General features: G+C 41.2%; 1 protein-coding gene and 1 long non-coding RNA gene across 3 annotated transcripts in view; one reads left to right on the top strand and one right to left on the bottom strand.

Moving 5' to 3' along the window:
* Nucleotides 1–1732: 1732 nt before the first annotated feature.
* Nucleotides 1733–25357, bottom strand: ADH5 (alcohol dehydrogenase 5 (class III), chi polypeptide). Its single transcript, XM_050790656.1, has 9 exons — nucleotides 25276–25357; nucleotides 21768–21869; nucleotides 18611–18752; nucleotides 18015–18102; nucleotides 13304–13523; nucleotides 12893–13153; nucleotides 11530–11665; nucleotides 3347–3485; nucleotides 1733–3213 (listed from the first exon to the last, which is right to left on the bottom strand). Exons 1-9 carry the CDS (start codon nucleotides 25285–25287, stop codon nucleotides 3189–3191), a joined length of 1125 nt encoding a protein of 374 aa, XP_050646613.1. The 5' UTR covers nucleotides 25288–25357; the 3' UTR covers nucleotides 1733–3188.
* A 90-nt stretch (nucleotides 25358–25447) lies between these two features.
* Nucleotides 25448–26804, top strand: part of LOC126954788 (uncharacterized) — a 29294-nt gene continuing 27937 nt past the window's right edge. The window contains exons 1-2 of one of the 2 annotated variants that reach the window (XR_007725720.1): nucleotides 25476–25680; nucleotides 25756–25895. This is a non-coding gene — a long non-coding RNA (uncharacterized LOC126954788). Of the gene's footprint in view, nucleotides 25896–26804 lie in introns of both variants that reach the window. The other variant, XR_007725719.1, reaches the window with a different exon arrangement.

Here is a 26804-nt window from a genome sequence, read left to right as displayed (position 1 = left end):
TTCAAGACCAACCTGGCCAACATGGTGAAACCCCGTCTCTACAAAAAATACAAAAATTAACCGGGTGTGGTGGCGGGCACCTGTAATCCCAGCTACTTGGGAAGCGAGGAAGGAGAATCGTTCGAACCTGGGAGGTGGAGATTGCAGTGAGCTGAGATCATGCCATCGCACTCCAATCTGGGCAGCAGAGTGAGACTGTCTCCAAAAAAAAAAAAAAAGCAACTATAGTTGAGTCTCATGATCCAGGAATTCTAATTGCAAAATTATTTTTATTGTTTTTGTGACAGGGTTTCACTCTGCCACCCAGGCTGGAGTGCAGTAGTGTGATCAAAGCTCACTGCAGCCTCGACCTGGGCTCAAGCACAGATTTTGTACAACTGATTCTTCAGAGATAGTTGTGCTTTCAGCCAGGAAATGCTAATACTAAACTTAATCAGCTGGCTCAAGAGTATGTACTTTGCCAGAAATGAAAAGTAAATTCAATAATTGGCTAGCTATAAGAATTGGAGTAGTATTTTAATTTTTTTTTTTTTTTTTAAAGATAGGGTCTCACTCTGTTGCCCAGGCTGTGCAGTGTTGTGATTATGGCTCACTGCAGTCTCAACTTCCTGGGCTCAAGCCATCTTTCTAACTTGGCCTCCTTAGTAGTTAGGGCCACAGGCACATACCATCCTGCCCGGCCAATTAAACTTTTTTCTAGAGATGAGGTCTGTGTTGCCCAGGTTGGTCTTAAACTCCTGAGGCCAAGTGATCCTCCTACCTTGGGCTCTCAAAGTGCTGGGATTACAGTTGTGGGCCACTGCACTTGGCCTATTTTAATATCTTAAAACTGCTTTACATTTTCATATTGGCAAACCTAAAAATGTTTGCCATTGCAATTCATGTATATCTCATGTTTAAGAAGAAAAGTCAAAGGACAAGACCTTTAGGAGTTACTGGCTTTCCTCCATACTCTCCGTAACTGTTTTGTTATTGCAGTTGCCAACTTAGGTTACTTTTGTTCCTAGGAGGCTGGGCTACACCAAAGATTAGAAACACATTTCTTACAAGTGGAGTAGAAGCTAGTTTTAATTTCTCCTTCCTTTCAGTTCACTTAAGATAATACTTGGGGCCTGTTTAGGTCCCCATATCTCCAGCCCTCTAGGTAAAACAGGAGGGAAGCTGGACTACATTGTCAGGCACTTCAAATGCACCAAAGTTCTGAAAAGGGGAAGTCCCGACCCTAACTACCAGTTTCCCACTTTTCGATCAATGACATGTTGCTCTCTCACACATAATTCTGTGGGAGCCTTTAAACCATATCAGTAAATTGAAAAAGTACATAGCATCAATCCAACCAAAAGATATTTGCATGGTAAATGTGATGCGCTGATATAGACTCTAAAATAACGCTAACATGTGGAGAAAAAAGGGCACAGAATAGTGTTGATAGTATTCCTTTTGTGTAATTTTAAAGGATATGTATGCTATTGTGCGCATAGAAACTCCTGAGAAGATACATAGGAAACTTAACAGTAATCACCCATTTTTTGCAGGTTAGTGTATAGCTTTTCTTTCTCATTATATAATTTCCTGACAATTTGTATTTTCTAACCCTTAGGTATATTGCATTCATTCATTTATTTTTATGTCAAGGATTATCAGGATGGTAAGATCCTGGACCATTTGTGTTTGCTTCTTTATACTTCTCAGGATAAAATAACCTAAATGTTACTTACCACTACCAGAAAGATTTATGTGACTACATTAAAACTTTATTCAACAAAATGCCATAAAGTAAAAAGAAAAGTCACAAGATAGACTAGAAGATATTTGCAACATATAAAACTGACAAATGATTGATGTCTAGAATAAAGAACTCCTAAAAATTATTCAGAGAAAGAGAAATAATTCAGTAGAAAGTTGGGCACAGGATATATAGGAACAGGTTCTTCACAGTAAAATAAAGTGTCCATTAGAATGAAGGATTTAACGAGTAATTGAGGAAAATGCAAACTAAAGTCATAATAAAACACCATTCCACACTCATGTAATTCACAACAATTCACATCTACTTTGAAGAGCAATTTGGCAATGTCTAGTAAGGCTGAATGTGTTTATTCTGTGATATACGTCTTAAGTAACTAATGCAGTGAGCCCAATACAGAAGAATGTTCCACTACAGTGTTGTAATACAGAAACCGGCAGCAACTTCATGCCTTCAATTGGAGAACAGATAAATTACGGTAGTTCCCATAATTGAATACTGCTACATAGTACTAAGATTAATGAATGAGAGCTTCACATATAATATAGATTGAGTGAAAAAAGAAAAGCTGTAGAATGAGCCAGTATAAGGCTTAAAAACATATAAAACAGTACTAAAGAGTAGATGGTTTAGGTTATATACAGTGAAAGTACAACAACATATACAGGAATGATAAGCATTAAGTTTTGGATAATTGTTACCTCTGGAGGGGAGGAACGGCAGTGTGATCTGGAAGTGGCAAAATGTTAAGATTTGACAAAAGTAGGTGTTGAGAACTTTGATATTCAGTATGTAATTCACTATACTAGAAATAGTACAGCCACAACCAACACACACATATACCTATTTAAGCCCAGAATGCTGTTTCAATAATACATTTTAGTGCCCTGTGAGGGGCAGATGCCATACTAGGAATTTGGGGTACAGGTATGAACAAGGCACAGTACCTGCCTTCAAGATAATATCACAGAAGCAGACTTGGGTCCTGATTAACTCTGTCACTGATGGCTAGGATCTGTTCTTTAATCAACAGGCCTGAGACCCTTCAAAGTTCAATGAATGTTTCTGAGGTTTCAGACACCCACCACTGCCCTGCTTCCTTTATCTTTCCTTTACAGAATGAAGATAATGGGCAAACCACGACAATGATTACAGCATAAAACAAAGAAGACAACTTCCACACAAACGCAGAAATTACTTTTATTATGTTAAAATATTCCTTAATGAGCTAGCAATTATTTATGTGGAGGAGAGTCCGGAAAACAGGTTCATGACTGAATTATCCTTGTCCTTGATTATATTCATGAATTACAAATATCACACTATTCTCTGGAGTAGCTGTGAAGCTCTACGAGGCTGTGAGATTAGAGGCGCTTCTCCCTGCCTGTTAAGCTGCTCCCATCGCATCACAACAGGATGGACATTATTTCTCTCTTTTGAATTAAATCTTTACAACAGTTCGAATGCTGTAAAAGGAAGCAACATACTAAGTTTTAAATGATACCTTTAAGACCACTAAAATTGTTTTTCGACTCTCCATTGCCTCAAACTCTGTGTCATTATTACATTCTATGATATACAGTTAAAGAGAAAGCTTACCTCTTTCCAGAATGCATCAGTTCAAAGGCTTTGTTAATTTCATCAAAAGACAGATTGTGAGTCACAAATTCATCAACTTTTATCTTTTTGGACATATATTCAGACACCAACTTTGGGACACTTTCAACACTCTTCCATCCTAAAAGAAATCACACATTAATTTATTCAACAAATTCCTGCAATATGCTTGTTACTTAGTGGAGGACACAAACGCATTTAAAAGAATGAATTTTGCCGGGCGCGGCGGCTCAAGCCTGTAATCCCAGCACTTTGGGAGGCCGAGATGGGCGGATCACGAGGTCAGGAGATCGAGACCATCCTGGCTAACCCGGTGAAACCCCGTCTCTACTAAAAAATACAAAAAACTAGCCGGGCGAGGTGGCGGGCGCCTGTAGTCCCAGCTACTCGGGAGGCCGAGGCAGGAGAATGGCGTAAACCCGGGAGGCGGAGCTTGCAGTGAGCTGAGATCCGGCCACTGCACTCCAGCCTGGGCGACAGAGGGAGACTCCGTCTCAAAAAAAAAAAAAAATGAATTTTTTGATGAGCTAAAGGGTAATGAAAAATCCAAAATAGCATGGAAATGATTTGACAAACACCTTTCAGTTAAGAAGTAAATACTTGAAGATGGCCGGATAGGAACAGCTCCAGTCTCCAGCTCCCAGCGTGAGTGACGCAGAAGACGGGTGATTTCTGCATTTCCAACAGAGGTACCGGGTTCATCTCACTGGGGCTTGTTGGACAGTGGGTGCAGCCCACGGAGTGTAAGCCAAAGCAGGGCAGGGCATCATTTCACCCGGGAAGCACAAGTGTTGGGGAATTCCCTTTCCTAGCCAAAGGAAGCCGTGACAGACGGTACCTGGAAAATTGGGACACTCTCACCCTAATACTGCGCTTTACCAATGGTCTTAGCAAACAGCACACCAGGAGATTATATCCCGTGCCTGGCTTGGAGGTTCCCATACCCACGGAGCCTCGCTCACTGCTAGCATAACAGTCTGAGATTGAGCTGCAAGGTGGCAACAAGGCTGGGTGAGGGGCATCCACCATTGCTGAGGCTTGAGTAGGTAAACAAAGCGGCCCAGGAAGCTCAAACTGGATGGAGCCCACTGCAGCTCAAGGAGGCCTGCCTGCATCTGTAGACTCCACCTCTAGGGACAGGGCATAGCTGAACAAAAGGCAGTAGAAACTTCTGCAGACTTAAAAGTCCCTGTCTGACAGCTTTGAAGAGAGTAGTAGTACTCACAGCATGGAGTTTGAGATCTGAGAACGGACAGACTGCCTCCTCAAGTGGGTCCCTGACCCCCAAGTAGCCTAACTGGGAGGCACCTCCCAGTAGGGGCCTACTGGCACATCATACGGCCAGATGCCCCTCTGAGATGAAGCTTCCAGAGGAAGGATCAGGCAGCAGCATTTCCCGTTCTGCATTATTTGCTGTTCTGCAGCCTCCACTGGTGATACCCAGGCAAACAGTGTCTGGAGTGGACCTCCAGCAAACTCCAACAGACCTGCAGCTGAGGGTCCTGACTCTTAGAAGGAAAACTAACAAAGGACATCCACACCAAAACCATATCTGTACGTCACCATCATCAAAGACCAAAGGTAGATAAAACCACAAAGATGGGGAGAAACCAGAGCAGAAAAGCTGAAAATTCTAAAAATCAGAGTGCCTCTTCTCCTCCAAAAGAATGCAGCTCTTCGCCAGCAACAGAACAAAGCTGGATGGAGAATGACTTTGATGAGCTGAGAGAAGGCGGCTTCAGACAATCAGTAATAACAAACTTCTCCAAGCTAAAGGAGGATTTTCGCACCCACTGCCAAGAAGCTAAAAACCTTGAAAAAAGATTAGACGAATGGCTAACTAGAATAAACAGCATAGAGAAGACCTCACCTGATGTAGCTGAAAACCATGGCACGAGAACTACATGACACATGCCCAAGCTTCAGTAGCCTATTCGATCAACTGGAAGAAAGGGTATCAGTGATTGAATATCAAATGAATGAAATGAAGTGAGAAGAGAAGTTTAGAGAAAAAAAGAGTAAAAAGAAACGAACAAAGCCTCTAAGAAATATGGGACCATGTGAAAAGACCAAATCTATGTCTGATTGGTGTACCTGAAAGTGACGGGGAGAATGGAACCAAGTTGGAAAACACTCTGCAGGATATTATCCAGGAGAACTTCCCCAACCTAGCAAGGCAGGCCAACATTCAAATTCAGGAAATACGGAGAACGCCACAAAAATACTCCTTGAGAGGAGCAACTCCAAGACATATAATTGTCAGATTCACCAAAGTTGAAATGAAGGAAAAAATGCAAAGGGCAGCCAGAGAGAAAGGTTGGGTTACCCACAAAGGGAAGCCCATCAGACTAACAGTGGATCTCTCAGCAGAAACTCTAAAAGCCAGAAGAGAGTGGAGGCCAATATTCAACATTCTTAAAGAATTTTCAACCCAGAATTTCACATCCAGCCATAAGTGAAGGAGAAATAAAATCCTTTACAGACAAACAAATGCTGAGAGATTTTGTCACCACTAGGCCTGCCTTACAAGAGCTCCTGAAGGAAGCACTAAGCATGGAAAGGAACAACTGGTACCAGCCACTGCAAAAACACGCCAAATTGTAAAGACCATTGATGCTAGGAAGAAACTGCATCAATTAATGAGCAAAATAACCAGCTAACATCATAATGACAGGATCAAATTCACACATAACAATTTTAACCTTAAATGTAAATAGGCTAAATGTACCAATTAAAAGACACAGACTTGCAAATTGAATAGAGAGTCAAGACCCATCAGTGTGCTATATTCAGGAGAACCATCTCATGTGCAGAGACACAGAAAGGCTCAAAATAAAGGGATGGAGGAAGATCTGCCAAGCAAATGGAAAGCCAAAAAAAGCAGGGGTTGCAATCCTAGTCTCTGATAAAACAGACTTTAAACCAGCAAAGATCAAAAGAGACAAAGAAGGCCATTACATAATGGTAAAAGGATCAATTCAACAAGAAGAGCTAACTATCCTAAATATATATGCACCCAATAAGGAGCACCCAGATTCATAAAGCAAGTCCTTAGAGACCTACAAAGAGACTTAGACTCCCACACAATAATAATAGGAGTCGTTAACACCCTACTGCCAACATTAGACAGATCCACGAGACAGAAAGTTAACAAGGATATCCAGGAATTGAACTCAGCTCTGCACCAAGTGGACCTAATAGTTATCTACAGAACTGTCCACCCGAAATCAACAGATTATACATTTTTCTCAGCACCACATCACACTTATTCCAAAATTGACCACGTAGTTAGAAGTAGAGCACTCTTCAGCAAATGTAAAGGAACAGAAATTATAACAAACTCTCTCAGAACACAGTTCAATCAAACTAGAACTCAGGATTAAGAAACTCACTCAAAACCACCTAACTACATGGAAACTGAACAACCTGTTCCTGAATGACTACTGGGTACATAACGAAATGAAGGCAGAAATAAAGATGTTCTTTGAAACCAATGAGAACAAAGACATAACATACCAGAATCTCCGGGACACATTTAAAGCAGTGTGTAGAGGGAAATTTATAGCACTAAATGCCCACAAGAGAAAGCAGGAAAGATCTAAAATTGACACCCTAACATCACAATTAAAAGAACTAGAGAAGCAAGAGCAAACACATTCAAAAGCTAGCAGAAGGCAAGAAATAACTAAGATCAGAGCAGAACTGAAGGAGATAGAGAAGCAAAAATCCCTTCAAAAAAATCAATGAATCCAGAAGCTGGTTTTTTGAAAAGATCAACAAAATTGACAGACCACTAGGAAGACTAATAAAGAAGAAAAGAGAGAAGAATCAAATAGATGAATAAAAAATGATAAAGGGCATATCACCACCGACCCCACAGAAATACAAACTACCATGAGAGAATACTATAAACACCTCTACACAAATGAACTAGAAAATCTAGAAGAAATGGATAAATTCCTGGAATGCACCCTCTGAAGACTAAACCAGGAAGAAGGTGAATCCCTGAATACACCAATAACAGGTTCTGAAATTGAGGCAATAAGTAATAGTCTACCAACCAAAAAAAGTCCAGGGCCAGACGGATTCACAGTCGAATTATACCAGAGGTACAAAGAGGAGCCAGTACTATTCCTTCTGAAACTATTCCAATCAATAGGAAAAGAGGAAATCCTCCCTAACTCATTTTATGAGGCCAGCGTCATCCTGATACCAAAGCCTGGCAGAGACACAACAAAAAAAGAGAATTTTAGACCAATATCACTGATGAACATCAGTGCAAAAATCCTCAATAAAATACTGGCAAACCGAATCCAGCAGCACATCAAAAAGCTTATCCACCATGATCAAGTTGGCTTCATCCCTGGGACACAAGGCTGGTTCAACATATGCAAATCAATAAACGTAATCCATCATATAAACAGAACCAAAGACAAAAACCACATGATTATCTCAATAGATGCAGAAAAGGCCTTTGACAAAATTCAACCGCGCTTCATGCTAAAAACTCTCAATAAACTAGGTATTGATGGGATGTATCTCAAAATAATAAGAGCTATTTATGACAAACCCATAGCCAATCTCATACTGAATGGGCAAAAACTGGAAGCATTCCCTTTGAAAACTGGCACAAGGCAGGGATGCCCTCTCTCACCACTCCTATTCAACATAGTGTTGGAAGTTCTGGCCAGGAAATCAGGCAGGAGAAAGAAAGAAAGGGTATCCAGTTAGGAAAACAGGAAGTCGAATTGTCCCTGTTTGCAGATGACATCACTGTATATTTAGAATACCCCATAGTTTCAGCCCTAAATCTCCTTAAGCTGATAAGCAACTTTAGCAAAGTCTCAGGATACAAAATCAATGTGCAAAAATCACAAGCATTCCTATACACCAGTAACAGACAAACAGAGCCAAATCATGAGTGAATTCCCATTCACAATTGCTACAAAGAGAATAAAATGCGTAGGAATACAGCTTACAAGGGATGTGAAGGACCGCTTCAAGAACTGCAAATCACTGCTCAACAAAACAAAAGAGGACACAAACAAATGGAAGAACGTTCTAGGCTCATGGATTGGAAGACTCAATATGGTGAAAATGGCCATACTGCCCAAGGTAAGTTACAGATTCAATGCCATCCCCATCAAGCTACCAATGACTTTCTTCACAGAATTGGAAAAACACTAGAGTTCATATGAAACCAAAAAAGAGCCTGCACTGCCAAGGAAATCCTAAGCAAAAAGAACAAAGCTGGAGGCGTCACACTACCTGACTTACAAACTATACTACAAGGCGACAGTAACCAAAACAGCATGGTACTGGTACCAAAACAGATATATAGACCAATGGAACAGAATAGAGCCCTCGGAAATAATACCACACATCTACAACAATCTGATCTTTGACAAATCTGACAAAAACAATAAATGGGGAAAGGATTCCCTATTTAATAAATGGTGCTGGGAAAACTGGCTAGCCGCAAGTAGAAAGCTCAAACTGGATCCCTTCCTTACATGTTATACAAAAATTAATTCAAGAGGGATTAAAGACTTAAATGTTAGACCTAAAACCATAAAAACCCTAGAAGAAAACCTAGGCAACACCATTCAGGACATAGGCATGGGCAAGGACTTCATGATTGAAACACCAAAAGCAATGGCAACAAAAGCCAAAATTGACAAATGGGATCTAATTAAACTAAAGAGCTTCTGCACAGCAATAGAAACTACCATCAGAGTGAACAGGCAACCTACAGAATGGGAGAAAATTTTTACAATCTACCCATCTGACAAAGGGCTAATATCCAGAATCTACAAAGAACTTAAACAAATTTACAGGAAAAAATCAAACAACCCCATCAAAAAGTGGGCAAAGGATAGGAACAGACACTTGTCAAAAGAAGACATTTATGCAGCCAACAGATACACAAAAAAATGCTCATCATCACTGGTCATCAGATAAATGCAAATCCAAACCACAATGAGATACCATCTCACACCAGTTAGAATGTCGATTATTAAAAATTCAGGAAACAACAGGTGCTGGAGAGGATGTGGAGAAATAGGAACACTTTTACACTGTTGGTGGGACTGTAAACTAGTTCAACCATTGTGGAAGACAGTGTGGCGATTCCTCAAGGATCTAGAACTAGAAATACCATTTGACCCAGCAATTCCATTACTGGGTATATACCCAAAGGATTATAAATCATGCTACTATGAAGACACATGCACATGTATGCTTATTGTGGCACTATTCACAATAGCAAAGACTTGGAACCAACCCAAATGTCCATTAATGATAGACTGGATTAAGAAAATGTGGCACATATACATCATGGAATACTATGCAGCCATACAAAAAGGTGAGCTCATGTCCTTTGTAGGGACATGGATGAAGCTGGAAACCATCATTCTGAGCAAACTATTGCCTACGACAGAAAACTAAACACCGCATGTTCTCACTCATAGGTGGGAATTGAACAATGAGAACACTTGGACACAGGGTGGGGAACATCACACAACGGGGCCTGTCATGGGGTGGGGGAGGTGGCAGGGATAATATTAGGGTATATACCTAATGTAAATGATGAGTTAATGGGTGCAGCACACCAACATGGCACATGTATACATATGTAACAAATGTGCACCTTGTGCACATGTACCCTGGAACTTAAAGTATAATTTAAAAAAACCCAATAAAACTATGGATATAAAAATAGCTATGGATATAAAAAAAAAGAAGTAAATACTTTTGAGAATTTTCCTTTCTCTGTATTAAGATTTACTAAAACCTCATTAAAGTTTTGGCCTATTGAGACTTTTAAAACTGCCCACGACAGAACTCTGGAAGTCTCAACAACAAGCTTATTTAGGCCCATATCAGCAAAGATTTCTATAATCATGATATTCAAGGAAGGAAAAAAAACTCATATAGTACAGGACTTTATTTCCTTGGTTTTAAATTTAACAATGAAATAGGGATAGCATCTCAGAACAGAAAACTATGAAACTAAAAAATGAAATAGAACTCTTAGCTAAATGGTAAGATTTTAAAGAAAATCAGGTGCTTCGCCGGGCGCGGTGGCTCAAGCCTGTAATCCCAGCACTTTGGGAGGCCGAGGCGGGCGGATCACAAGGTCAGGAGATCGAGACCACAGTGAAACCCCGTCTCTACTAAAAAAAATACAAAAAATTAGCCGGGCGAGGTGGCGGGCGCCTGTAGTCCCAGCTACTCGGGAGGCTGAGGCAGGAGAATGGCGGGAACCCGGGAGGCAGAGCTTGCAGTGAGCCGAGATCGCGCCACTGCACTCCAGCCTGGGCAACAGTGTGAGACTCCGTCTCAAAAAAAAAAAAAAAAAAAAAAAAAAAAAAGAAAATCAGGTGCTTCAATTTCTCACTGTATCTAAAGAAGCAACACAATCAACAAGAAGCCTTCTACCTTCTAAGAATGCTTTCAACCATATTTCAAACCTCTTTTGAGCCTTTTCCAAACCTCCTCCCTTATATTCTCCACTAATTATTCTTTCCCCACAAATTGTGGGGATTTTTTCTTAAACCTGGTAACTGAGATGACCACAGCCACTCCTGTTCTCTAGACAAAAACTTCTATTATCTTTGGATCATATTTTAGCAATGCAAGGGGCCTCAATGATACAGTGAATTACCCAACCAGCATGTGCCAGAATGAGGCTTCAGTTAGAGGTTACTACCAAGACCCCCTGGATCAGCCAGGCTTGGAATGCCCTTTCAAATACAGCCATGGACAAAGTGATGCCCCCAAATAGCATACACAGCTTACAAAGTTTCTTCTATGATACTCTGCTGTGGCATATATCTAGAGCTTTGAAGAGGAGGGCAAGTCAGATTGACATTTTCTAAGGCAAATTCTGTAGTTATAAAGAAGGAAGACTTTGGCCAAACCCCCCATTTTAGCATACTTTCCAAATCTTTTCTTCTGGCCTTCAAAAAAGCTGGCATAATATGAGGTAGAGGACCTTAAAAGACAACTCGTTAAACACAGATCATTCAAAACACACGCAATGTGATTTTTTTTCTTTAGGAGGATGAAGAAATATAAATATATATTTTTAAAACCCTTTAAAAACTTTAGACTCAATGCAAATAACAAAAGAGAAAATACAGTAATCTCATCCATTGAATTACCTCCAAAGGCAGTGCCTTTCCATGTGCGACCTGTTACCAGCTGGAATGGACGAGTGGCAATTTCTTCACCTGAAGCAGCTACTCCAACCACCACGCTGACGCCCCAGCCCTTGTGACACGCCTCAAGCGCTGCTCTCTGCAGGCACAGATATGACCAAATCACAGAAGTCAGTGCATTTTCCTGAGAATAACTGCTTCCCAGAAACTTCTAGAGATGCCATTGTTTTTAAAGAAAATGGCAACAAAAGGCCAAACTTAACATTTAGTGAGCTCAATTTCATTGAACAATTTATATTTTCATTTACTACTTTTGTTTTTTTTTGAGATAGTCTCCCTCTGGCACCCAGGCTGGAGTGCAGTGGCATGATCTCGGCTCATGGCAACCTCTGCCTCCCGGGTCCAAGCGATTCTCGTGCCTCAGCCTCCCTAGTAGCTGGGATTACAGGCATGCACCATTGACACCCAGCTAATTTTTGTATTTCTAGTAGAGATGGGGTTTCGTCATGTCCTGGCTGGTCTCAAACTCCTGGCCTCAAGTGATCCACCCACCTTGGCCTCTCAAAGTGTTGGGATTACAGGCGTGAGCCACCATGCCCGGCCTGAACAATTTAACAAATTAACCTGGTTAAATATTAACATAAATTAAAATAAAGTGTTTATTTGCTTTCTATTTTGAAAAGTAAACTGTAGTTAAACTCTAAAGGATTTAATTTTAAAAAGCAGGCAGAATTAATAGTAATACTTTTACTGAGTGTCTATGTACGTTTCAGTAGATATTGTTACTACAGGTTGATTATCTTTTATCTGAGATACTTGGGACCAGAGCGTTTTGAATTTTGGATTTTTTCGGATTTGGAATATTTGCATCGTATTTATTGGCTGAGCATTCCTAATCTGAAAAGCTCCAATGAGCATTTCCTTTGAGCATCATGTTGGTGCTCAAAGTTTCAGATTTTGGAGCATTTTGGATTTCTGGATTAGGGATAGATGTTCAACCTGTACCTGCATTTTATAGATGAAGAAACTGAGGTTAGAGAAGCTGTTTGTTCAGGGTCACTGGGTTAGTAAGTGGATGTGTATTTGATTCCAAAGCCCATGCTCTGCACAACTGCTTTATTCTGTCTTTTCATTTCACGAGACATGCACTTAGCAGGCATTGAAAGGCAAAGAAACATCTCTTCTCATCCTTCCCTGAACTGTTCTTGTATCATTTCCCACTGTAGTTCAAATAGATATTTTCCCCTTCTTTCACTAGAATAATTCTTATCAAGAAACTTTCCTTTGCCAAAACAATTTTTAATCTAAAACTGCATTTCAAAAAAAGCAGTTCCATAAATTAAAAAGGAATGAAGCTCATACTCACCATGACCTTCACATTACCAATACATTCAAAGGAATAGTCCACTCCTCCATCAGTCATCTCAATGAGCACTTCCTGGATGGGTTTACTAAAATCCTGAGGGTTAATACATTCAGTGGCTCCAAACTCTTTGGCCCTTGCAAATTTATCTTTATTGATGTCCACGCCAATGATCCGGGATGCACCAGCCACTTTACAGCCCATGATAACTGCCAATCCAACTCCTCCCAGGCCAAAGACTGCACAAACAGAGCCAGGCTCCACCTAGGAGTAAAGACAGTTTATAAAGTACGCATTCTACCAGCGTCAAGAGAATCGCTGGGTTTCATACAGATGGGCCAATTTCACTATTCTAGGACAGTTTCACTGAATTAAATTAGAAGGCAGAAGCAAAATCCCAAGTCAGTCTCTTACCTTGGCAGTGTTCACAGCAGCACCATAACCAGTTGAAATGCCACAACCTAGAAGGCAGACTTTATCCAAAGGTGCTAAAGGATCTATTTTAGCAACAGAGATATCAGCCACAACTGTGTATTCAGAAAATGTGCTGGTTCCCATGTAATGCAAAATTGTCTTTCCTTTGCAAGTAAATCTGCTGGTACCATCTGGCATTAATCCTTTCCCTTGAGTGACTCTAAAGAAAATAAAGAAAAAGGCAAGTTGGAATTAGGTTTCTAAAAACCCACAAGAAAAAGAAATCAGTTTTAAAAATAATGACAATATTCAGAAAGTGTTGTAAACTAAAATTTTGAATGTATTATTAATTTAGCACCTTGCAGCAATGCCTGATAAACGAAATTTATAAGAGATTTATAATCTTATCCATCTTTTCCAATATTCACTAGCCTTCTAGATCATACTGTTAGAATATTGAACTCATTTTAAGAGGTACAACTTATGGATCAGTTGGAATTATTTTAAAATCCCATCATTAAAACGGTCGGCCGGGTGCAGTGGCTCACTCCTATAATCCCAGTACTTTGGGAAGTTCAGACAGGAGGACAACTTGAATCCAGGAGTTCGAGAGTAGCCTGGGCAACATAGCAACACCCTATCTCTACAAAAAATAAAATTAGCCAGGTGTAGTGGGGCATGTGTCTGCAGGAGGTTCACTTCAGTCCAGGAGTTTGAGGCTGCAGTGAGCCGTGACTGTGCCACTACATTCCAGCCTGGGTGACAGAATAAGACCCTGTCTCAAAAATAAAAAAAATGAAAAAACCTCTGTGAGCAAATATAAATTCTTAAAGGATAAAGCCAAAACCAGTACCTATGCAAGCAGAAATTACAAACCATTAACCAGATCAGCTGACAAAAACAGATGGCCAAACTGGCTAATTTATATCTTTCAGGAAGCATTTTTCTGAAATGTAACTAACAGTCCTCAATAATGCAAGTTAAATTACCTCTTCACTTTGTTTTGCCTGTGACTTGGTTACACCAATAGGAAAGAAAACCCAAAAAGCTTACAAAGGCCATTGATGCAATAAATGGTAACAAAAATTACTTTTGCTATTCTAAACAGAGGTGATATAACATCTTGCTTAGGAGTACCCACCCTAACGTCAGAGTACTTGGGTTCAAATCCTGTGTCATCTGAGCAAGTTAATTAATCTTTATGCCTTCATTTTCTCACTAGAAAATGCTGAGAAACATAGGTAACTTCCAGATTGCTATAAAAAAAAACTTTACAGATTGCTATAAAAATCTAATGAGATGTTATATGAGGCTTCAGCATTGTGTCTGGCACAGAATTGATGTTTAGTAATTATGTTATTTTAAATAAAATAAATACTAAAATTGCTTTTTTTTTTTGAGACAGCACAGGCTGGAATGCATAGCTCACCACAGCCTTGAACACTGAGGCAGGAGGATCGCCTGAGCTCAAGTGATCCTCCTGCATCTGAGTACCAAGTAGCTGGTGGTACAGGGGCATAGAGACGGGGTCTTGCTATGTTGCCCAGGCTGAACACCGTAATTTGATGTATACTCTTAGCTAAACTCTTTGGAACATACATATGAATAAATACACAGATGAGAAAACAGACTGCCTCTAGATTCAAGAGCAAATACATTTCCTTTGAGAAAAAAACAAATATGACCAGAAACAAAGAACAGGTGACAAAGCTCCATCAAAAAAAATTTTTTTTTTGAGAAAAGTTTTTACTCTGTCATCCAGGTTGGAATGCAGTGGCACATCACTGCTCACTGGAACCTCAACCTCAACCTCTGGGCTTGTGATCCTCCCACTACAGCCACTGAGCAGCTGGGACCACAGGCACGTGCTACCAAGTTCGGCTAATTTTTAGAATTTTTTATAGAGAGGGGATTTCACCAAGGTGTGCACGTTGTTCCCTAACCGCTGGACTCAAGTGAACCACCTGCCTCAGCCTCCCAAAGGGTTGGGATTATAGGTGTGATCCACTGCACCCGACTAAAAATAACTATTATATCTTAATGAGAACAATTTAAGTTTGGCTAGCCCTCCTTCATGTGAGAAGTCACTGTATTCTAGAGGAGTTTCTTGAACAAGAGGTGATGTGGAATACATTTTATGCTTTGAAAGAATTTCTCAAAATGGTAACAATCACAAAGAACCCATCACCATTACTGTATTTCATGTGTTGCAAAATTTTTCAGACTGTGTTTAAAATTCCCTTTCAAAGCGATTAGTTTTTTTTTTTTTTTTTTTTTTGGTTCTGGTTTTACCAAAGTAACAGGATTTGCTTTATAAAATAAATGGAATTTTGTTTTCCAAAAATATAAACTAATTTTGTCAATAACAAACAAATGGATCTCCCATACAATGCTGGTGCAAGTGTAAACTGGTACAAGTATACCAGAGAGCTGTAGATGCATATCCTATGACTCAGCAATTATAATCTCAAGAAAATGCTCAAGAGAAAGCAATGCTTATATCCATCAAAAGACATGTATAAGTAAGAATGTTCCTAGCAGCATTAACTGTAACCACCCAAAACTGGAGTAACCTAAATGTCCATCAACAGGAGAACAGATCAATACTGGTATTTTGAATGCAATAAGACAGAGTAACAAAAAAGAACTACTGACGCATATGCAGCTTGATATATCTCACAGACATTATAAAAGAAAGAAACCTGACAAAACAGCATGCACTGCATGACTCTATTTATACAAAGGTCACAGTGAAAGGAATCAGGACCGTGGTAACCTAGGAGGGAGGTAGGTTCTGACTTGGAAGGGACATGAGGGGCCTTGTCAGGTGCTGGCAGGGTTCTCTATCTTGATCTGGGTGATGTTCAAACCAACAGGTGTTTACATACATAATTATTCATTGAGCTGTACACTTAAGATCTATACACCTTAAGTGCTTAATAATATGCATGCTCTACCTCAATTTAAAAGAAAATGGAACACACACAAGGGGATCTTAAATTTCCTCAAAGAGGTAGTTCTTTCAGTGTTGTTACCTACTACAATAAAAACAACTACCTTTTCTGTGTCAAGGAGTTAGGTTATCTCCTGCAGTCTTCCTAATAGCCTTAGTGGGTAAGTTTTATTACTCTCACTTACTGGACAGTAAAATGGTTCATAAAAATGATTTTGTTTAATCTCGCAAGCATGTTTTTCCTTACTACATAGTTTGGCAAATTTAGCCTACTGTTTTGTGAAGAGAATGGGTACCGAAAATTCTGTTTTATATCTTAATGGCTGGTGATACTGGACAAACCCCTTAGTTTCTCTCTCTTTTTTTCTGTAAGAAAAGTCAGTATATTTATGGTTTGTTTTATAAAAGTTACTATAATACAATGGAACATAGTATTGAATTCACAAAAATATGAACAAATTTTTATAGCAAGACACACTCACAATGAAAACACTGCTTCAAAGCAAGTTACATCCAGATGACAGTGTCTATACACACAAACATCCCTAAAATTTAATGGTTCTTTTCTTTGCAGCAGGAGGGAGGGAGAGAAAAGAAAAAAGATAGCAGATACCCTCAACTCTTCAAAAGCAGAGATTTGTTCAATGAAAAATAAAGGAGTTGAAAGAAAAATGAGCCAACAAATTTCCAGATTATGACAAACCATTCCAGGGCAGGGTTGGCGGTGGTGGGGGGGGGCGGGGTGGCACGGTAGGGGATCCTGGGGAGAGGGAGGGCCCAGCTGCCTTTGTGAAGACCAGCCAAGGTTAACATGCGGCACCATAGCTGGCAAGGTGAGGCCAGGGTGAGGCATAAGGTGGAGTCAGTCCCCTGGTCTCTTCACATCCCCACTACTTTCTTTCATGGGGCAGAGAGGAAACAGAATGCAGACACCCCTTGGGGGCTGTACAAGTTACTTAAATCAGCCACCTCTATAAGCTACACATTTCCTCATGTGAAAAATAAATGTTTCTTCAGTTGCACAATTAGGCAGAAAACTACAAATGGTAGAGAAGGTTGCTGCTGTGCCCAGGTACCCTCTCTGTGTCAAAACTTCTTAATTTCTGAGTCTTCTCTCATCTGTGAAAACGGGGATAGTAGTGAGGTTGCTATAAAGATGGAATGAAACCACTGATACACAATGCACTATATAAACTGCCACATAATTATTTATTCTTATCATTGTTAATATGACCTTGTGGAACAGGAATTAAAAGAAATTAAAGAATGTGTAAGCAAAAACTCAGTTATATGTAAGAAAAGCCAATTTCCCCTGAGGAAGAGAAAGAGCTGGAGTCCTTTAAAATTAACTGCCTGTTTTTCTATGGCTAGTGAGCCTTATCTCTCCCTTTCCCAGGCACTGTGAAGACTCTGTTTCTCTAGCTGTGCAGCTGCAAGGTCACAGACAAATAATCTCAAGTCGTAAAACATGTTGTTCCTTGAAAAGTAAGAAATGATGTAATGCATGTCTCAACTGAATAACTGTCTTTGTTTCTCGCTTCTGTAATATGCTCCCCCCTGCAGAGATCTCTCCCCGCCCCACGAAATGCTTAAAAGGTGTCTTGACTCTTTGTTTGGGGCTCAGTCCTTTGGATGTTAATCCAACTGGGTTGGCGCACCTAAATAATTAAATAATTCCTCCTCAACCCCTCAGTCTCTCTGATTCCTTAATTTTCCCGTAGCACTTGTGTTTTAAGAAGAATATAAAAAGATACTAACCTTATCTTCTGGCAAAGGTTAGTTTTAGGATTTAGACAAAATTTGCATTCTCCACACTGTGGGATGTAAAGTGGGATGACAGTGTCACCTGGAAACAAATGCAAAGACATCCTGAACAGGTAGTATCTATTTCTAAATGAAAACATCAGCCTTTGCAAATTCCTGTCAACTGATGTGGCTTTGCAAAGTTAACAACTTCAACTCTTAGAACTTTACCTAGGTAACATCATTCAGATACCGTCTGACCATGCAAAGAGTATGTTTCAATATTTTTATCTAAATGAAACTCTTTAAACAATAACTGAAAAACAACGAAGTTATACGCTTCAAAATCCTGCTTCATTGATGCATCTCTAAAAATTCTTCCAAAATTGGTTTTGGAAATGTACTTAAAAAGTTTCACACAAACGGTAGTCTGCAAAATCAGAGAGAAAAAAATATCCAAATATTTGTGCTTCCCAGATGAGGAATAAACTCTCTTGACAATCTACTTAGATGATACCTATTAATATGTAGTGGGTAGTTTTATCAGAAAAACAATTTCCCCATAGGAATAAGCCAAAATCATCTAACAAGTGGTTCAAATCTCTCCTTACCCGCCTTCAGTTTAGTAACTCCCTCGCCAACACTTTCCACAATTCCAGCACCTTCATGTCCCAAGATCACTGGAAAACAACCCTCAGGATCAGCTCCACTCAGGGTATAGGCATCGGTGTGGCAAACTGCAGTGGCAACGATCTATTAGGACATTAAAACAATGAATGTTTAAGTGTGTGTGCATGCAATTCAGAGGTACGGATACAAGAAAAGTCATTTTATTATAATACTGTATTTCACTGACTCTAAGACACATTTCTTTCATATTTTAACCTCTCTGAATTCAGCATGTGCTTATAATCCATGGCATCTTAACAATTAGAATTGGCAGCAATTTTTTAGTGGTACTTAAAAGCAATGGTGCATTTGTATGCAATGAAATAGGGAACATCCAGTCCCCCTTTCAGTGCATGTTAGCAAGAGAAGGTGAACAAGGTCATTTTATGGGCACCATGCCTTCAAGCATGGAGAGAAACATCACCTGTGTGCAAAACAGGTGGACTCCATCTCACTGCTAGTTTTCTCATGACAGCTGGGAAATATGATTTTTAAAGAGGTAATGACTACTTCAGAAATATGCCAGTCTGTTTGAGTCTGGGCCAAAATTCAGAACTTTGAGAGGAACCAACTCCCTTTTTACAAACCAGACACAAGTTCTATTTAAATGAGCCTGTTATCTCTCTCTGGCTATATTATATAATAATAATATTATTATTATTATTATTTTTATTATTATTTGAGAAAAAGTCTCGCTCTGTCACCCAGGCTGGAGTACAGTGGCATGATCTTGGCTCACCGCAACCTCCGCCTCCTGGGTTCAAGTGATTCTCCTGCTTCAGCCTCCTGAGTAGCTGGGATGGCAGGCGCGTACCACCAGGCCCGGCTAATTTTTTGTATTTTTAATAAAGATGGGGTTTCACCATGCTGGCCAGGCTGGTCTTGAACTCCTGACCTTGTGATCTGCCCACCTTGGCCTCCCAAAGTGCTGGCATTATAGGCGTGAGCCACCATGCCCGGCTGTAACTTATCTTTTAAAGCCACCAAAAGCACAGAAAGGCAAAATCTTGGAGTAGTTCTATTTATGTGTCTCTGCTCCTGGCTTATATATCCATTTACAATGTAACAATCTTTGCTACCTGTCTGCAGTTTTGCAGGGAAGATGACTGTACTCATTGTGTCCATACTGCTCAATGAGCACAATGAATACCCACTGATTGTGAGCTGTATGGGCCCTTAATATATCCAGGACAAACATCTTCTTCAGTGGCAAAATCACAATCAGCTTAATTTCTGAATTTGAAGAAAAAAAAGCACTATTAATTAAAAGATTTCAAATTCCTGGGTATGGGTTGGAAAGGACCTTAAGATGTTATTTGGGCCAGTTGCGGTGGCTCATACCTGTAATCCCAGCTCCTTGGGGGGCCGAGGTGTATGGATCACTTGAGGTCAGGAGTTGGAGATCAGCCTGACCAACAGGGTGAAACTCCGTCTCTACTAACAATACAAAAATTAGCCAGGCATAGTGGCGCATGTCTGTAATCTGAGCTACTAGGGAGGCTGAGGCAGGAGAATTGCTTGAACCTGGGAGGCAGGGGTTGCAGTGAGCCGAGATCGCACCACTGCATTCCAGCCTGGGCAACAGAGTGAAACTCTGTCTCAAAAAAAAAAAGAAAAAAGATGTTATTTGGTCCTGGTCTGCTCCACCTGGTATGTGGGATCTTTGGGGGCATGAGCCAGTATGTGTGGTGTGTTTTCAAAGTGAGATGGTGGGGGAAGTATATTCCAAGTCACAGCTCTTATTTGCTGTGACTCTTTTCCTAGAATGTTAATGATCACTACTCTAAAGCACTAATTTTATATCAAAACAAGTAGAGAGTAGTAGAATGCTAAACACATGAAGTTTTCTACATGCCAAGGTTTCAAAGATCTCTCCAACTGGCTGCCTTGTACAATATGCCTCTCTCCAGGGGTAACATCATTTCTCTGCCACCAGAGGTTGAGAAGCACTAGAATAATGAATTCCCTGAATCCTACCCTTGTCCGCCAGGGTGGGTGCATTTTAAAGCTCTCTAAGCAAGCTGACTTCACTTGCTTGTTGCTCTATTCAATCAGGAGCCTCTTCTCAAATCTTGTTTAGTTGCTGTAGCAAAAGTGAAGAGGCATTTTAACCAGAGCGACTCCATCTTGAATAGGCACTGGGTAAAATAAGGCTGAGACCTACCGGGCTGCATTCCCTGGATGCTAGGCATTCTTAATCACAGCATTCTTAATCACAGAATGAAGTAGGAGGTTGGCACAAGATACATGTCAGAAAGACCCTGCTGATAAGACAGGCTGGGGTAGAGAAGCCGGCAAAAACCCATCAAAACCAAGACGGCAATGAAAGTGACCTCTGGTCATCCTCAAGGCTCATTATAGGCTAATTATAGTGCATCTGTATACCAAAAGGGAGTCTCACCAGTGCCATGAGTTTACAAATGCCACGGCAATGTCATGAAGTTACCCTATATGGTCTAAAAGGGGGAGGAATCCTTAGTTCTGGGAATTGCCCACCCCTTTCTTGGAAAACTCATGAATAACCCTTTGTTTAGCATATAATCAAGAAATAACTATAGGTATACTCGGTTGAACAGCCCATATTGCTGCTCTGTCTATGGAGTAGCTATTCTTTTATTTCTTTGCTTCTCTAATAAACTTGCTTTTACTTTACTCTATGAACTCACTCCAAATTCTTCCTTGCGTGAGGTACAAGAACCCACTCTGGGTGTCAGAATAAGGAACCCTTTCTGGTAACATTTCTTCTTTTGTTTCTAATGTGTCAGCATATATTTAAAGTTATGTAATCAGCAGAAAAATGAGTATCCTACAGAGTTACCTTAAACCCAAACTGCAGAAGATAAATTGCAATAATCCAATGACCCATGGGGATAGCTGTTCAGCCCAAGATCAAAGCTAAAAAAGATGGAGAAGCATGCTGCAAAGGTGAGTGATAAGAGAAGGATGTTATGATTGTAAGGCTGGATGACTTTTCAATATCTTTCCTTTGACACTGTCCTTTGGGATTTATCCTCTGCAGATCTCAGATCTACTCATCTATCCAGAGACCTCCTTGTGGCTTTTTTTTTTTTTTTCCCAGTGCCTTAAATATATCATTACCTTGATTCGAACTTCATGAGCCTTTGGGGGTGCCACCTCTATCTCCTCTATGGAGAGAGGCTTTCCAGCCTCCCAAGCAACTGCAGCCTTGCACTTGATAACCTGAAGTGGGGAAAAAAGGGAGTAAGCTGTTTATCCTTCTAAACAAATAACTACTTAATAGCCAATTTAGATACAGATTAATGCTAACCTTAAAAAGTATATCACAGATTCACAAAGAAACATATGTTTCCAAGTGACATGTTTTTAGATTTCATACAAATAGTATACATCAAAAATGATTTAATTGAGATGATTACCTGGTCAGATAGAAAAGCATCTTTTGGTTAAAAAGTTGTACTCATCAAATATTTAATAGCCCTCTACAATGCATAAGCAAGAGCAGGTTAAGAACACAAGTTCCGAGAGAATCTGATTCAGCAGGTCTGGCATGGTGTCCGAGAAATCTGCATGCTTAACATGTGCCGCAAGAAATTCTTTTGATCAGGCTGTTCTGAATACCACTGGTTTGGTGCAAAATTGCAAGGTGGAAAGGAGGATTAGGAATGTAACAATGAGGAGCTATATCCCTTGTAACCGCACCGGCCAATACAGCAGCCACCTGCACTTGGAAAATGACCACAGGCCGGGCATGGTAGCTCACGCCTGTAATCTCAGCACTGTGGGAGGCTGAGGCAGGCAGATCATGAGGTCAGGAGTTCAAGACCAACCTGGCCAGCATGGTGAAACCTCGTCTCTACAAAAATACAAAAATTAGCTGGGCATGGTGGTGCACATCTGTGTGGTCCTAGCTACTCAGGAGGCTGAGGCAGGAGAACGGCTTGAACCTGGGAGGTGGAGACTGCAGTGAGCCAAGATTGTCCCACTGCACTCCAGCCTGGGCAACAGAGCGAGACATCATCTCAAACAAAACAAACAAACAAAAAAACAAACAAAAAAAGAAAACAGAGATATGCTATAAATATAGCTGGACTTTGAACACTTAGTTCAAAGAAAAGTAAAAATACTCATTAACAGTATTTTAAAAAATACTGCTTACATGTTGAAATGGTATTTTATGTTAAGTAACATTATTTATGTTATAAATAAACTATTAAAACTTCACTTTTTCCTTTTCAATGTGGCTACTGAAAAATTTTAAATTACACAAGTGACTAATGTATCTATAGCACACAGAGCTGCTTTAGAGATTATAGTCAGTATACCTTCCACAACCGGAGAACCATACGTAATGAGAAAGGTCCTGATTAGTTTACATTACACTTGAGAAATGCGTTGACAGACTAAAGGTTGTAAACCACTGGGTTTACAGGAGACAGATTTTAAAGTTAATAATTACAAAGAGTGTGATTTAAAGAGACAGGCACAAAGTAATACAGAAAGCAAAAAAAGTAGATTAAGAGCGTAACTTTGCTTGGTTTGGGAGAGCTTCACTTCTAACCCGGATACTGAAGGATGAGGAAAAAGTAATTATAAATGGTGATAAAACACCTATATATAGGGTGATTGTGAGGACTGAGTAACAATGAATACGAAGTCCCTGGCCGGGCGTGGTGGCTCAAGTCGCCTGTAATCCCAGTACTTTGGGAGGCTGAGGTGGGTGGATCATGAGGTCAGGAGATCGAGACCATCCTGGCTAGGTGAAACCCAGTCTCTACTAAAAATACAAAAAATTAGCCGGGCGAGGTGGCGGGTGCCTGTAGTCCCAGCTACTGGGGAGGCTGAGGCCTAGATCGCACCACTGCACTCCAGCCTGGGCGACAGAGCTCAAAAAAAAAAAAAAAAAAAAAAAAAAAGGAATGAATATGAATATGAAGTCCCTAACACAATTCTTGGAGCAGCATAGCTTTGCAAAGTAAGTTAGTAGTTATTGACAGCAATAGAACAAACGGTTGAGGAAAAGGAGAGGTGAACTAGATAGAGATAAAAAGAATGACCTCTGTAGGCCGGGCGCGGTGGCTCACACCTGTAATCCCAACACTCTGGGAGGCCGAGATGGGTGGATCACCTGAGGTGAGGAGTTCGAGACCAGCCTGGCCAACACAGCGAAACTCCCGTCTCTACTAAAAATACAAAACTTAGCCGGGCATGGTGGCGGGCGCCTGTAATCCCAGCTACTCGGGAAGCTGAGACAGGAGAATTGCTTGAACCCGGGAGGCGGAGGTTGCAGTGAGCCAAGATCGAGCCACTGCACTCCAGCCTGGGCAACAAAGAGTGAAATTCCATCTGAACTGGAAAAAAAAAAAAAAAAAAAAAAAAAAAAGGAAAAAAGAATGGCCTCTGTAAATTGGTGAGGCTGGAAATGATCGTTTTTTAAAAGTAAATTGCAGATATTAAATCTTATAGTACAAAGAATCAGACAATGCATTAGAATCTTTTTCACTTCAATGTGCCATAAATTTCAACTCCACAAGTCAGATTCAGAATACTAACAATTAAGTTATGCAACCTAAAAATCCAAAGAGACAAGAATACTAAATTTGATGGCCTGCTCCCCTTTAAAAAATGTCTTACAGGAGCCTAACCTTTCCTTTTTACTGACAATTCTAAGCAAAACAAAGTCCCACTCTAAATCCGCGGGAAATGGCACTACTTCAACATTTGAACTATAGTAACAATTACAATCTTTCACATTCTGTGAACAAAGACACTCAGCAATAAGGAAGAGCAACTACCAGTTTAAGTCTGAAAGACTGTTTAGAGTTTCTTTCAAACTCCAATATGTTAAGGCCATATGTCTTACTAGAAAATGTCCAAATTTGCAAAGCATTAAAATAATCAGCAATTTTAGACTATTTATTCGTAATTTCTGCCTTTCTTTACTGTCTAATGTGTATTTTATGAATTGGTCAGAGAGGAGCAGACCTGGGTCGGAATCCCAGTCCGCCATCACAACCGACCTCAAATCACAGTTTTTGATAAGATGTCCCCATCTCGCGGAGGTGTTTGTTATGTGAGGACTAGAGGGAAGATAAATCTCTTGGTGTTCAAGCGCTCGAAAACGTTTCTGAAAGGGACGTAGGGGTCTTTCCAAAATACACTCCTTGGAGGCACAATAATTAAGGCGCAGGCTCAATTATGAAACACAAGCAACCTAGGAGTTAGGAGCACGGGCTCTGGCTGCAGCTCTGCCAAGTATGCAAGCTGCAAGAATGACCCAGAGTGAGTTACTTAACTTCGTGTAAGAAGCAATGCGTGGCCGCTCCTAAGCCATTTCCACTGGGATACCGTCCTGACCAGCCCCTGCCCCCCACTCTCCGGCTCTCCCACCCCCACCCCGTTCCGGTTGTCCCAGAAGCAGCAAAGAAAGCTGCTTCCCAACTGAAGAGCCGAGACAAAGCTTCCTTCTCTTTCTGCCCTGCTGAGCCGCTCGCCGGGGCCCAGTTTCAGAACCAGGAGCCAGATCCCGTCCTGGGCCGAGCCTCGCGCGTCCCCGAGGACAGCAGCCTGGTCCCATGCCATGCAGTCCCTCCCTAGTACTCAGGGCCCTCCGCTCAGCGGGCGCTACCTGGTTCGCCATGTCCACGGGTTTTGGTCAGCATGGGGTGCGGATGTTCCGACTGGGCTGAGCGGATGTTCCGACTGGGCTGCGCGGCGACCGCGGCGTGGGCGTGGCGAGCGCCTAGCGAGGGGGCGGAGCGTGGGGGCGGGCTTGCAATGGCGTCGACCGGAAGGGCGGTGCTCGAGCTGTGGTGCGTGCCCCTAGTTTGTAGATTCCCGGGTGCACTCGCTGGCGAGGCTGTGCGGCGCCGGTTTCGTGGCTAAAATCCGACAGCCTTATTGCAGAACTTGTTTCTTTGTCCGGAAAGGGCTCCCCTGTGTAACTTTACACCAGTTATCGTAGATGAGGCTTGCAAATTACAGATGTGGACGGTGAGGGAACGGGAATTTCACTGATAGCGCCTGAGAACCAGTAAGAGACCTGCAACAGCTTTGTGCTCCACTGGCAAATGCTTCCTCCTCTAATACGCATTATGTGTGCTTGCAGACACAAGGAGTAAGATACAGCCCCTCAAGGGACTCGCCATAGGGAGAGGACACAGAGCTGTGGGAATAAAGGGGCCACAAAGAAAGACAGAGGCGTTTGCTGAAAACTTCCCAAGCTCCCATTCCAGCAGTTCCTGAAGGGTAGGTAGGATTTTGGGGAGACAGTAGAACGTGGGCAGAGTTGGAAGGAGGAGATGAGGGGAACAAAACGTCTCCTGATCCTGGACAGTTTGATGTGTTGAGAGTGGGCCAGAGTGTAGAGAGAGAGAATGGAGTATTTTTGCCGGTTTACACTTTGTTTGTTTGAGACAGAGTCTCGCTCTGTCGCCCAGGCCGGAGTGCAGTGGTGTGATCTCGGGTCACTGCAACCTCCGCCTCCTAGATTCAAGCGATTCTCGTGCCTCAGCGACCTGAGTAGCTGGGATTACAGGCAGACGCCACCACGCTGGCTCAATTTTGTATTTTTAGTAGAAATGGGGAGTGGGGTCCGGGGGGCGGGGGGTGGTCTCACCATGTTGGCCAGGCTGATCTCGAACTCCTAACCTCAAGTGATTCGCCCACCTCAGCCTCCCAAAGTGCTGGTATTACAGGCATGAGCCACTGCACCTGGCCTGCCGGTTTACTCTTAAACTCTGTTGTAAATGCTGGATTTTGTTAAAATAGCTCTATCAGACACACTGCTCTTCTCTGTCCGTTTTTCAGTCTTTTTCATGGCTTTTTTCCTGGGTACATATGGTAAGATTATGTCCAAAGTCTTTCCATTCCTTCACTCCACTCTCTAACTCACACTATGGCTTTTAACTTCTATTTATGGAAAGATGACTACCAGATTATTATCTCCAGCCAGGATGGCCCCCCTACACTCCAGACTTGGACTGGATTTCTGTCTGCATTAGGATATCTCACAATCGAATGCAACTCCTAAAACTCATATTAATATTTTCTCCTTAAAGGGACTCTTCCCTCTGTGTGTTGACACTCTTCACGTACTTGCCCCAGCCAGAAACATGAGAGTCAACTTCTCCCTCTCCCTCAGTCCCTGCATTCAGT

This window comes from Macaca thibetana, chromosome 5 (assembly GCF_024542745.1).
Source record: "Macaca thibetana thibetana isolate TM-01 chromosome 5, ASM2454274v1, whole genome shotgun sequence".
Classification (NCBI taxonomy): domain Eukaryota; kingdom Metazoa; phylum Chordata; class Mammalia; order Primates; family Cercopithecidae; genus Macaca; species Macaca thibetana.
Note: the sequence above shows the minus strand (reverse complement) of the source record. Positions and strands in the feature narration are given on the sequence as shown.